Raw genomic sequence first — 13,933 nt, forward strand, 5'->3', positions numbered from 1 at the left:
CCGCCGCGCACCGCATTGTTATAAACGGAGAACAAACAATATCTAATCATGCAGAATAGAGCGGAGGACAACACAAATACCGAAAAATGTATTATGCTCGTTTAAATTTGCTCTCAAGGGGAAAATTTTAACGCTTGTGATTGCGTTGTCAGTCAATAACTACGGTTACCAAGAAAGTTGGCATGCGATCATGGAAAACAACAAACGTGGACTGTTTCTAACATGAGCGCGATTCACACTCCTGCTAAATAGAAGTGTTTAAATGTTTGTCTGGCTATTAACCAATAACAGGGATAATAACAGCAGATTTAGTAACATCTCCACTTCCTTGCGGTTTCACAGAGTCCGGGTGTTCACATGGAGCAGCAACAAACGAGCCTGGGATGAGGCGAAGCCCAAGGAGCTGCAGAATGCCTACACCATATCCAGCCTCGCCTGGAAGCGAGACGGATCGAGGCTCGCAGTGGTACGAACATTGCGTCAGTTTGCATCAACGAACTCTTTGCGTCAGTTTAGCCTGCGTGCCGCGGCGCAGCATCGGCGCCTTTCTTTCCTTGTACTTCTCCGACGAATAGAAAGAAAAACGGTAGGCGACCCTAATATTTGACTTGGGTGTCTTTTAGTGGCACTCGCACCTCGGCGTTGGTGTTCTTTAGATTAACTTTATGTGTGTATGTTTTCAAAGAACGACACAGACACAGAGAACCATCCTCTATAGGTTTTCTTCTTGTGGGTAGGCTGTGCTTGGCCCGGCGGCTTCCTCGTCGACCACCTCCATGACGAACGCAACGTACGAATTGAACTACTACTACTACTACTAAGTGGTTCATTTGGAAAGGAAAGGGGTTAGCGCTATCTTCTGCAGCCCTTGAGGGAGCACGGCTCAGCGCCAAAAGAAGGGTGCCATCAGCACTCGGTGTTCCCAGGTGGTCTCCCTCCCAAGTATTGAACTCGGAGGAGCAAGCGAGCGAACGTCTTTCCCTGGCACGATATGCGGGCGAGGAGCGAGGAAGGCCAGGAGGAAGCGCAGCGCGTGCCACCTGGCGGGGCGTAGACCCCTAGCGAGCGGCGCACGAAGTGCACCTTACGTAAACCTTGCGCGCTCTCTCCGGTGCTGACGTCAGCGCATGTAACGAGCGCGCGCGCGCAGCTTTGCAAGCAAGCGAGCGAGCGAGCAGGTGCGCGACGGGAGACGAGAGCGAGAGAGGAGGGAGTGACGTCACATCCGATTTGCTAGGCAGATGTCCAGTCTATGCCAGGCAACTGTTCTTCTTGTGTGCAACTTCATTAGTGACGTCATTACTTCCGCTTTCTACTTCCAGGAATTTCGCCTAAGTCGTGCTCACGTGGCGGGTCTCTAAAGTCAACGATTATGTGCGTTGGTGTGCGGTAATCAGTGATTTCTAGAGGCTGGAATGCGCAACATTTTAGACGAGAGACACAGATGAGGAACACACACGACAGCGCGCTACTTGCAACAATCGATTTATTCCCTTGTTAGCGGAATAAATACTGGAACACACTCAAAGGGGGAGAGCGACAAAAAACTTTACAAACAGGGCCATCCACTAATACCAAGCCGGCTTTGTCACAATGATCATTTTTTTTCTCTGCACTCGACATCGCAAAATAAGGAACGCGGATTCAAAATTGCAGATTAGTGCGTAAGGAAATCTATTTCTTTTGCACTAAGGGAGACGGATGGCATGCTTACGCACATACTTCCCACACGCGCGATCTCAGCGGCTTCGATTATCTCTCGCGTCATTGGCTGCCATGTTTGCTCACAATCTTGCATTTTTCAAAGAAGCCGCTGAGATCGCGCGTGTGGGAAGTATGTGCGTAAGCATGCCATCCGTCTCCCTTAGTGCAAAAGAAATAGATTCCTTACGCACTAATCTGCAATTTGAATCCGCGTTCCCCCCCCCCCCCCTTTTTTTTTTTTTGTTGCGATGTCGAGTGCAGAGAAAAAAAAATTGATCATGTGACAAAGCCGGCTCGGTATTGGTGGATGGCCAATTTTATAACGTTTTTTGTGGCTCTCCCTGTTTGAGTGTCTTCCAGTATACTTATTCCGCTAACGAAGGAATAAATCGAGTGTTTCAAGTAGCGCTCTGTTGTGTGTGTTCCTCATCTGTGTCTCTCGTCTAAAATGTTGCGCATTCCAACCTCTAGAGATATGCTATACCAACACGCCCTGTCTTCAACCTGGCAGTGATTTCTAATTAATTCTCATTATTCCAGACACTTCATTAACTCAACTAGTAACTACGCTTATGCTCTGATATTATATCTCTAATGAACCCATGAATATTGTATTGTCTTATTTTTTCTATTTTTTTCTGATTTATTTTGAATTTCGTTCTCTGTAATCAGTGATTTCTAATTAATTCTAATTATTCAAGACACTTCAGTACCTCAACTTATGACTAAACTTATGCTCTGATATCATATCTATAATTTTAATTTATAATCTGACTTATTTTAAATTTCGTCCCCGGTCGTCTCAGGAGGTGAACCGGAAGGGCTGCACGAGAAACAAGAATGTCACTCGATGCTCGTGCCACTAATAAATAAATTCAATGTGATGGCAGGCAACCAGTCGCCCAGCTACAGCGGCAAGGGCAAGAAGTTTCTCTTCTTGAAATTGAAAGATGTGCGAGGGCTAAAGATGTCAATAACTGTGCAGCACTACCGGAAGACATCAATGCATACAAATGCACAGTAATATATATATATATATATATATATATATATATATATATATATATATATATATAATTTTTTGCCGATGAACTCCTCTGCAGTGCGCACTGTTCATGGCAGCACGTCTGCGCAAAATACCTTCGGTGCGCGCGCGATGTTTTGGGCCCCTTACGAACATGTATTCATTCTCCTGTCCCGACGAGGTGCTGGAGACATGCGGTCCTATTCAGATATCTGATATTCAGATATCATGCGGTCCTATTCAGAACACACTCTCGCTCGATACCTCACCCACCCGCCTCACCTTCTCTCCCCTTTAGAAGAACCCTACCTATATATACTGTGCCGAGGAGAGCATATGTTGCCCTGAAGAAGACAGTCCACTTGTCGAAACGTTGGCTCCTGCCCTCACCTTGTTCTCGTGTTACTCATCGCCTATTCAGATATTTAGTTACTCAACCTTACGCGCGCAGGAGTATATTTGTTTAGTGAACAATAGTTTGCCGTGCGCCATTAATTATCTGTGCTTCGCACGACCAGTTCCGCGCAACGCTGTAGAGCTTGCACTTTTTGGCTGGTCTAATCTAAAACAGAGCACGCACCGTTTGTAAGTTTCTTACAGCCGCCTATCTGTCTCTCGCCTCGACTTCGTCTAGCGGTGGTAGTTCTCGTTCTATGCCTGCCTGTGCTCAGCATGGACTTAGGAACTTGGTAACTGTTGTTACTGCGCCCCAGGTGCGAAATTCTCTTATCGAATGTGGGTCACAAAAGTGGCATTGCGCGCTGTGAGGTTTTTCAGTTGCTTTCGGAATTATCAATGCGGAAACCACGTTGCTTTCGCACTCTTTAGTGTTGTCAAGTCTTGAAATCTGTCGCTCGCAGGGAACGCTGTGCGGTGCCATTCTGAGCTACGATTGCAGCCTGCGCAAGACGCTATACAACAACAAATTTGAGATCACCTTTGTGGGGCCGAGTCAGGTTGGTGAACCCTTCTTATCCACTGCGAACTTTCTGACCAGCGCGTTAATCTAAAAAATAAATAAAGATATATGTTCTGAGAGACATAATGGCTATTCTTTATTTGATTTGTGGATCTTCAAGTTTTTGTGCGCAAAAGGCACTTAAAGCAGAGTAGCACGAGTGAAGTTAAGTGTCTGCCTTTTGAGATAACTACAGGCTCACAAAGTACGAAGGGTAGTTGTGCGAAGTGCCTTGTCCTTGGTACAATGCTGAGAGGCTACACACCACACGTTGTCACTAAAGTATAATGTGGTGGCAGTCACTAACCAAGAATTACATTAGCGATGCGCGTCTTACGAAGCCCACTTTCAGGTTCAGCAAAATGGCTGTGAATGAGCACTCAGTGCTGAAATCAGGGACCCACGAGCCGTACCCATGCGCTTCTTCACCATATCGTTTGTATTTGCAGCTACGATAAATGCACTTTAGAATTTGATGCCTGTGATATTTGCTAGCGTGACTTCCGATGTTGAATTAGAAAGTTGGACGACCATAAAACAGTGGAGGTTGCTGTTTGCTTTATTACATGTCAAACGCCAGTACGCATCGCGGGTGTGTTGCGCAGGCCCTGATTGTGAACCTGGCGACGAAGACGAAGAGCACGCTGAAGTCCCAGTACGGCCACGAGATACAGGATATAAAAATCCTGGGCAGGGACCGCTACCTGGTGGCATACACAGCGGCCACGCTGTTGCTCGGCGATTTGCTCCAGGACAAGTTCTGCGAGGCAAGGGCAGACTAGAGGCCATCTTGGGCCGGTATTTTGTAGCGATGCCTTTAAAGTAATAATGTCTTTTCGCGCTTATCGCGCTTTGTCAGTGGTCAGAGCGACGGTCCGCTCGCGTTATCAAGGGGATCAGCCGGCCGTGAGCGGTGGATGATAAGACTATTCTAAAATAAGTCATAAGGCATCGCTACAAAATCGCGGCCTTGGTCACTCTTTTGCATTTTCCCGCAGGTGTCTGTGATTCGCTCTCATTCTTGTTTTCTCTTTGCAGGTCTTCTGGGAAGGGACGTCTAGAAATGAGAAGTTCTACTTCGAAACCGAAAATGTGCGTGAAAAACTTCTATTTGCATCTGTGCAACGTGCACACACGATGCTAGAAAGGCAGGTCGTTAAATGTTACGCCGGAAGTTTCCCGGGACAAATACCTCTTTAAACACTCTTATGGATGCCCGAAGGTAGCAAAAGTTGATATACAGTGCATGCTGTCGACAACAATCGCTTGAACTAGAGGGCTGAACTCTTTGATGGAGCATTGTTGTTTTACACTTTTTTTGGCACAGGTGTGCATGATTTTCAACGCTGGTGAACTGTCCCTGGTAGAATATGGCCACAACGAGATTCTTGGTTCGGTGCGCACAGAATTCATGAATCCTCATTTGCTAAGGTGTGTTGCCTGACGAAAAAAAACTGTGGCGCTTATTTCAACGTCACTTTTAATCATCGAACATATCATAGAGTGGTTTGTATTGTCTAACAAATCTCCGTTTTTTTTTTTTTTTCAAGTGTGCGTCTCAACGAACGAAGGCGCCCTGGGGCACCGGACAACAAGAAGCTAGCCTATTTAATCGACTTGAAAACAATATTTGTTGGTAAGCACGTGCTTCCAATAAGTTCATGCACGCATTCCTCGAGCCAGTGAATGTTCCTGCGTAGCTTTGCTCATGTTTGTACGCGACGAAAAAACGAGCTTCAAAAATACTGAAGTTGCCGAAGAACGACGGTTTCCTCTAAAATTGATTTCGAACGGCTATTGTGAATCTTAGATACCCACAGAAATGAAACGAACATGATTCGTTACATGACGTGAATTGCAGTAAGCTCGCTTATGCCACCACAAAGCGTTGCCTTCATGTGGGGCGCGTCCACTGCAGAGAAGCTGCTGCGTATTTAGGCGGTGCAGATTAACTGGTTGTAACGTGTGCAGATTTTCATGCAACGTCAGTGATAGATACGCATAAAAAAATTAGGTACGCACACAGATACGTGGCCTATAGCATACTGCGTTCTCCCTATACGCAGTTGTCAAGAGCACGCAGTTCGGTCCAAGCTAAAACACTTGTCTCACTGCTGACCTGCACATTCAGAATGTGGAAAAGCGCAGAATAAATCAAGACAAATATATATGAAGAGGGTACTCAGGGAAGTTTTTTTTATTTTTCTTTAGTTAACTATGAATATATTATCCTTGGATTGTGCGGCTTAATTTCCTTACCAACAAACGAGTAGTAGCAGCACTGAGCGGTTTGTCAACTACTCATTTTACGTCTCTTGTTTTCTTTTTCTTTCTTCGATATTAAAGTGACAGTGAACGAACTGGGGCTACATTTCTTGGGCCCAGCACCCTGCATGACGGTGCATTATATCACAGCAACGTTCTTGCCAGGGCCATCTTCATGCGCTGATTTGATCACGCAGTGCTTTCCCCTTCGGCACCATTGACACTTAAAATGATGTAACTTAGCCAGTAAATATTGTTAATTCTTGGAGTAAATACGTCTCGTCTGTTCGCGCGCTGCCGTATTCAGCTTAATAAGAAGCTTCCAGTGATGCACACCTTCCAGCACGAAACATGCAGACGGCTGAAAGTTCAGCTGCTTGTTGCAGAGGAACCCGCAAAGAATATGTAGATTGTTTCTGCTTATATTTGGGGTAGCTTGCATATGAGATGGCGCGACTCAATTCGCGGCCCGCGACTGGCGTGTACTTGCAGTTGACCTGGTGACGGGTATGACGCTGGCTCAGGTGCCGCATGACTCCAAGATCGACTGGCTCGAGTTGAACGAGACTGGTCAGAAGCTGCTCTTTCGGGACAGACGACAACGGGTGGGTGCGGCAGGTCCCCTGCCACATCGGTATACGGTGTTGGCCCAGTGTGCATTACTCGGAACAGTGAAAAGGAAAACGGAGAAACGCCGACCAAAAATGAAAAGGTTTTAAAGACTTCAAGATGTTTCGGCTTCCGAGCATTGCTATATAGATGGAATGGTAGCCTTTCTTCATCGCTTCAGGTCTAAGCAAATACAAGCCTAGTTATTTTTTTGAGCCTGCCCATTTGTAAATGTACGGAAGCCGAAACGCCTTGAAGTTCTTTAAACATTTTCATTTTTTGTCGGCGTTTCTCCGTTTTCATTTTCATTATGCCTCCTCCCGACCAGATGAATTATCGTCGAACCATCGATTTCACTCGGAACAGTGTGCTCAGAGGAGCAGAACAAGCCCTCTCGTTTGTGACATTGTGGAAGAAACGCTAACTATACAAGTGCATTTTGTTAGCAATGGATGAACAGTCAAAACATGTTTACTTGCTACGCGGACTACCATCAAATGAGATGTAATGAAAATAAAGTCAGAGGCAATACCTCTCTTATCCAATATTTCCGTTTTCTATACAATTTGCGTCGAAGTATACCCACAAGGAAGAAAAGGCCCACAAAACCACAAATTTTAATCGGCGTTCGCCTAGAATAGCACATCTACGGGGGTTCTGTATCGCTGTCTGGGACGTTAAAATTCACGAGCGCCGTATCGGAGTCTCTTTGATGTGAGTATCTCAGGCTAAAAGCCAGTTGCTGTTGAACGGCCAAATAACTGATGTTGTGTGCAACGGTGAGAATGTGTACACCATGCACGGACTTACAAGGCTGAAAAAGTTATCACCACTTCTGAATCGTTACTAGCCAAAACTGTAGCAGAGGCTTCGACCTTTTTTCCCATTTTCGCGGTCCTGGCTTATCTAAGTTGAGTTCTTCAAGATTGTGAAGAAGTGTGGCAGCAAAACTTTAGGCATTCAGTGTCATATCGAAAGCACTAGCCGCAACGCCACTGATGTTCGTTTTCCGACAAGCTCAGCTCACTGCACGCCATTTTGTTTGTTCTGGCCTGCAGTTGTCGCTCACCTCCCGGAGGAATTAAAAAGGTAAATTGCAGAACCTCCTTAGGACATTTTTTGCTATCTGAAATGACCGGGCGTGGATAATAGAACACAACGAGACGCAGTAACTGACGCAACAGCAGAAGAATATAAGGCTCCGAAGCGAATACCCTGTAGCATCAAGTGAATATCCTTAAAAGGCAGAACTGTTGTGACAGTCACCGTAGTTTACCATCTGCCTGCGATTGTTTCGTCACGGGGACGATGCCTGTTTTTATCATGGCCTCTTTATCTTCCTAGATCGGCTGACGCAACCATGTACAGCGCGCAATCAATTTTTTTTCCTGCTTCCATTGCAGCTCAGCCTGTTCGACATTGCGTCCCAAGACAAAGTGACACTTCTGAACAACTGTACGTTTGTTCAGGTGAGTGGCGCTGCTACACTGTCTCTCTTGTTTGCCTATTCGCCGTGCAGCGGGAGAATAAATTTTGACATTCTCAGACCATAGTTGAAGGCTTTTGATAACATATTGCAGGCGGCCATCACATGCAGGTCTCGCTCAGCGTGTTTTAAACGTGCTGAACTAGAGACTGAATGAGAATGTAATTTAGATCTCGGTGTAAAGAGTATGCCGGCCGTTTAGGGAGGCGTATTGGTGCGGGATTCTTGGCGTCTCTGTAGAATAGCGCGCACAGCAGGCGAGCTCGACCGGTCGCACAGGCGGTGACCAACACATACGTCTCGCAGTGGGTTCCGGACAGCGACGTGGTGGTGGCGCAAGGCCGCAACGTCCTCTATGTCTGGTACAACGTGGATGCTCCAGAGAGGACCACCAACATCCCAATCAAGGTACGTCGCTCCATGTCACACATACGACGGCCCTCGAGCGCAACACCCACGAGTTCACGACCGACATTTCAACGGCGCGTTAGGATCTGAACCCGAACACATGTTTCCGTGCATAGTGGACATTTTTTTTTATTATCGTTTAAGATGGTTCTAATCATTCGTCTTAAACAGGCGTGCATGAGAATCAAGCAGAAATAGTCTTGCTTCTTAACATACGAGTATTGTTGAAGCATTTCATGCCGCTAATCGCGCCGTAAATTTTGAAAAATAGACAGTAATAGACGTTACGGAAAGAAAAAAAATACGTGAGATTTCAGTGACCTCTCAGTGGCCAATAGTGAGCCCCATCCCCTCTGCGCTATCTTTAGGTGAACCTCCAAATAATCTTAAAAAGTTTTGGGACCACCCCAGTGCCACTGGAACTCCTGGAAACTAATAAAAAAACTAATAGGTGCCATCGCATCCTTTGAAGAAGCATCCAGTTTCCATACAGCAATAGACACGTGCTGTCCGCAGTACCATCTATTTGTAAGCAGGACGTTAAAGACCCACCGAGTTTGCGACTCCTCCGCAAATAGCGAGAGAGAGAGAGAGAGAAAAAAAAGGGGGGGGGGAGTGGGCATCATCGAATTCGTCCTAACTCCTGGCAAATATATATATATATATATATATATATATATATATATATATATATATATATATATATATATTGTTACGGGGATTATTTAATTAACCGTAAACGGCTAGCGCTTGCCTAGTCAAGACTGCACAGAGCGCACAGGTTCCAGCAGGTTTCAGTCCGACAAGAGAGCCTCTGACCCAGCCCCACTACAATCTCTTTGTCTTTGCCATTGCTCGTGACATTATCCCCGGCCGATGAAGCACCGTCCCGGTGCTTGTTGTGATCAAAATGGATTATCACAGTTGTAAAGTTTGAGGCGGGAAACATGTACGATGTCACTTCGCGGTGCGGCAGTCGATGAGGTGGATGCCATGGGAGATATCTCATAGGTGACAGGAGTCACCTGGCACAGCACGCGGTAGGGTCCGACGTACCGCGACATTAACTTTTCACACAGGCCGACACGACGAGATGGGAGCCAGAGAAGGACGAGAGAGCCCGCTGGAACATCAGTATCCCGGTGTCGACGATCGTAGATGGCCTTTTGTGCGGTCTGCGATGACGTGAGCCGAGCGCGGGCTACTGTGCGCGCGACGAGCGCACGCGTGATGACATCTTGCGCATAGGAAGTCGTGGACGTGGAGGCCGGATCAGAAGGGAGCAAGGTGTCAAAGGGTAGTAAGGGATGGCGTCCAAAGAGAAGATAGAAGGGTGAGTAGCCGGCAGTTGCGGGCTCTATTCCACCCGGCCCTGGATCTTCGGAGCGGACGCCACGTTTCTCCCGCCTCCATGGTCGAAGACAGTACGCAGTCATCGCAGCCCGCGCCCGCGGCGCCGGCAACCGTGGTCCTTTCGCAGCCCCTCGACCCCGGCACGTTTTGCGGCACGGACAACAAAGACGTCGACGATTGGCTCCTATTGTACGAGCGCGTCAGCAAGCATCACAGGTGGGATGAGACTCTAACGCTTGCCAACGTGATTTTCTACCTACGGGGCACGGCTCGGGTGTGGTTTAACACGCACGAAGAACTTACAAGTTGGGACCTATGCAAGGAGAAGATGCGTGCATTGTTTGGCCGATCGGCCGCGCGCCAAATGACAGCCCGGCACGAGCTGGCGGCCAGAGCTCAGACGTCCACGGAGTCGTACGTCACATAGATCCAAGACGTACTAGCCTTGTGCCGTACCATTGACAAAGATATGCCAGAGACGGACAAGGTTGGCCACGTGTTGAAAGGCATAGCTGACGATGCCTTCAACATCCTCATGTGTAAGAACTGCACCACGGTTGACTCCATTATCACAGAATGCTGGCGGTTTGAACAAGCAAAAACAGGCGGATTACCCAGCACCTCCACCAAAAAGATGTTACGGGGAGTATTTAATTAATCGTAAACGGCTAGCGCTTGCCTAGTAAAGACTGCACAGAGCGCACAGGTTCCAGCAGGTTTCAGTCCGACAAGAGAGCCTCTGACCCAGCCCCACTACAATGTATTTGTCTTTGCCATTGCTCGTGACAATATACGAATACTTTCAAAATTTATTTATGGTTGCCTGTGGCAGATAGCCCAATTCTACCTATTGAGCTGGTCTACTCAAAGAGGCGGACATTACTTGCACAAAAAATTGAAAAGCATAATTCATTAATCAACAAAAATTCACTAATTAAGTTTTAAGTAATTACCTGATGGCCCATATTACAATTTACAAATTGTACCCGCGGAGTTCGCAAGGCGGATTCACTTGGAACTAATTCTCAGGATGACACCAGTTTCGAGAAATTAATTCGTAAACTTTGCGGAGAAATGCATTGGCGTTCCAGTTAATTTTGTGCTTCAAAGCATAAAGCGACGTTTTCTTCAAGAAACTAACTGGAACGACAATGCATTTCTCCGCAAAGTTCGGAAATTAATATCTCGAAACTGCTGTCATCCCGAGAATTCGTTCCAAGTGGATGTTTGTCTGTTTTTCGCATTACTGCTTGTAAGCTAAGGGTTGGCTGTGTGAACGTGCGCGAACGTTTATACCGACAAGGACGTGTGACCAGTCCATCGTGTAACGTCTTGCGGTGGCTGCGAGACACTTCAGCACCTGATAATGGAGTGTCCCGCTTTCAGTGCGCAACGCATATCGCTAGTGAGGGACTATCATCTCCTTAGCCTGCGGTGTTCGACACTAGACGAATGTTCATACCCCAGTGGTTGTGCGCCTCGACGTGATCAAGCTCATCGCGTTCTCCTTACTTTTCCAGAAACAACGAACTTAGGGGCATGTTTGTAACCCAGCATCTATTTCTTTTATTTTACATTCTGTAGTAGCATGACCTACAGGGACGGGCCCTACTGTGTGTTCTACTTTATTCTTTTGAGACTTGTCATCTCGCTCTTTCTATCCTCTTTCCTCCCCTCCTTCCTATATTTTATTTCTATGTTTGTCTCCTCTTTTCTGAAGAGTAGGCAGACGTTGTGCCCCTTCTGGTGGCAGTTGCCAGCCTTGCTCCTCGCTTTCTCTTTCCTGTGTGTATGTTTACAAACCAAATAATAATAATAAATGATGTAAAGTCTGCCCGAGCTCCGTCTTTCTTTCTGATGTATCTCTGGCCTACAGCGCCGAGCTTTGCCTGCTCGCTCTTTGGCGCATTGTAACTTACGAAGCAAAAAATAAAGGTATCTAAAACATGTCGAGAAATAAAAAGGTGTCGTTGGTGGCCGACAATGGTGTCAATTAGTCGTCGGAAAATTGACTGCAGTGTTGATTGACTAAAATGCATACGTTCCTTGTACAATTTTCTTAAATTAAGCCCCAAAGTGGTGTGCCACTAATTCTCGAATACAAACTTGGTGGGAGACTTGGTAGCTGTAGCTGCCTTTGTGTGGTGCGAAGGGAACAACTAACACCCACGGGTGTTAGTTGTTCCCTTCACAATGGCAGTGAAGCCACTAACGAGAACCAAGACAATAATGAAAAAAAAAATTTCCTCGCTTTTGTCCTCTCCTTTTACACCTGTATAGGGCGAAGTAGCGGATATTGAACGCGAGGATGGCAAGACCGAAGTCATTGTCAACGAAGGCCTTACTACTGTTGGCTACCCGCTGAAGGAAGGTCTCATCGAATTCGGCACAGCAATCACCGACGGTGACTTCGGACGGTGAGGTGCTCGCGCCATGTCTTATAACGCTATTGCACCGGCAGTCGAGAGTTTATGTTTATGCCTGAGTAGCACTTTAATCTTTATGGTAATTACCACAGAGTTATCGGTGGAGGTTTCGTCATAGAAACGCAGTGGTAATCACAGCGCTTAATTTTTGCCCAGTTTCGCCCAGCGCATGCACTCGGCCATTTTCATGTGTTCAATTCTTCACTCCGTCGGGAAATGTCAACTGCCGTGCGACGCCTTTCGCCGACGTATACTCAACTGGTTCCAGCATTTGAGCCAACCGTTCTTAGGGAACGTTGTGTGATTTAAGCAAACGCTGCAGTTAACCCACGAGAAGGGAAAGTAGCTTTATTGAACCCGACACATCCTAAAATACAAGTTACCTTCAATATTCGTTATTATTTTAGCTGCAGGCTATACACGATGCCCGTGAAGCCGTCTCCAACTTGTCTGACGTCAATGAGGCCCCATAACTACACTGACTCACTCAGAGCAGTTAAATAGCACCTTAAACACGCAACCGAATCGCTGCGTATCAGTGAGCCGGTACATAGACGTAACAAGCCGTCACGTGTAACCATCAAAACTCACTGGGTCAGGATTAGTACATTGTCCTCGTGGAACGAAATACCCACTCTCTTTCTTCACCTATAGCCCCATTAACGTATGCCTTTATTCTGCCATCCGGCTCCGTCTCCACTGTCAGAAAGTATTTCCACTGGCGATCCACCCGTGCCCTAATCCCATTGTGTGTCTGCTTCCCCTCCCGCAACTTGGGCCTGGGTCTACAATCCGAAGACCTTGTCCAATGCCTGGAGTGTTCTGCTCCTGCGTCTACAGCGAATCCTTTCTTTCTCTCTCTCTCTCTCTCCTTTGGATGAAGCCTATTCATTAAAAGGCACTCGAGGCTACATGGGTTGGCAAACTGGCCAACCTATACCTGACGACTATGAGCGATGGTTGATGGAGAACGCGTTTTATAAGTCACTCCTGCACTGTCTGCATGAAACGGGCCTGCATGCTCTTATTTAGCTTGATTCCCTCATTATTTCATATGGCAACCCATGAGAAGCAACTTTTTATAACTTTTGTTTCTATTACACCCTCAAGGCAACGAGCGCGGCGTATGTCTGGTGTGTGTTGTACCGCACAACGGCGCTCACTCGCGTGTGCAGAGCGGTGGCATACCTGGAGAGCCTGGAGCTCACGGAGGAGACGGAAACCATGTGGCGCACGCTGGGGCAGATGGCGCTCGAGGAGCGCCTAGTGGCCGTGGCCGAGCGCTCGTACGCCGCGCTCGGCGACCTGGCCAGGGCGCGCTTCCTGGCACACGTCATGCGCCTCCAAGAGGAGGCAGCAATGGCCACGGTATATACGCGTGCACGCGCACCACGCGACTGCTGCATATACGAAGTGACCGCCCTAATTACTTTCCAGGGTCAAGACGGCCACGACCACTACGAAGTGAGGGCGCGGATGGCCATGCTGGATAAGCAGTTCAAGCTCGCCGAGAACATCTACCTCGAGCAGGTACGAGCCGCAAGGGGTGGTCAGCTCCAAGCTTTCAGCTGAGAACATGCAGCTTGGTTGCATGAAATACGCTGTGCCAGATAAGCGTTTATCTGGCAGTTAGAAGCAGTTCGCGCACAAACCATCGTGATACCGGGGCAGGGTTTCATCTTTGCACAACAGACAACCGA

The 13,933-nt window shown here is 47.2% G+C and overlaps 1 protein-coding gene across 1 annotated transcript in view; it reads left to right on the forward strand.

Moving 5' to 3' along the window:
• LOC119436261 (intraflagellar transport protein 172 homolog) overlaps positions 1-13,933 on the forward strand; it is a 73,361-nt gene that overhangs the window by 9,348 nt on the left and 50,080 nt on the right. Inside the window, exons 4-15 of the mRNA XM_037703062.2 lie at positions 343-466; positions 3,589-3,684; positions 4,292-4,453; positions 4,725-4,778; positions 5,014-5,117; positions 5,237-5,322; positions 6,444-6,556; positions 7,964-8,029; positions 8,353-8,454; positions 12,088-12,224; positions 13,409-13,601; positions 13,671-13,763. Of these exons, the coding sequence (XP_037558990.1) occupies positions 343-466; positions 3,589-3,684; positions 4,292-4,453; positions 4,725-4,778; positions 5,014-5,117; positions 5,237-5,322; positions 6,444-6,556; positions 7,964-8,029; positions 8,353-8,454; positions 12,088-12,224; positions 13,409-13,601; positions 13,671-13,763 (1,330 nt within the window). The remainder of the gene's footprint in view (positions 1-342; positions 467-3,588; positions 3,685-4,291; positions 4,454-4,724; positions 4,779-5,013; positions 5,118-5,236; positions 5,323-6,443; positions 6,557-7,963; positions 8,030-8,352; positions 8,455-12,087; positions 12,225-13,408; positions 13,602-13,670; positions 13,764-13,933) is intronic.

Source organism: Dermacentor silvarum, chromosome 1 (genome assembly GCF_013339745.2).
Source record: "Dermacentor silvarum isolate Dsil-2018 chromosome 1, BIME_Dsil_1.4, whole genome shotgun sequence".
NCBI classification, from domain to species: Eukaryota; Metazoa; Arthropoda; class Arachnida; order Ixodida; family Ixodidae; genus Dermacentor; species Dermacentor silvarum.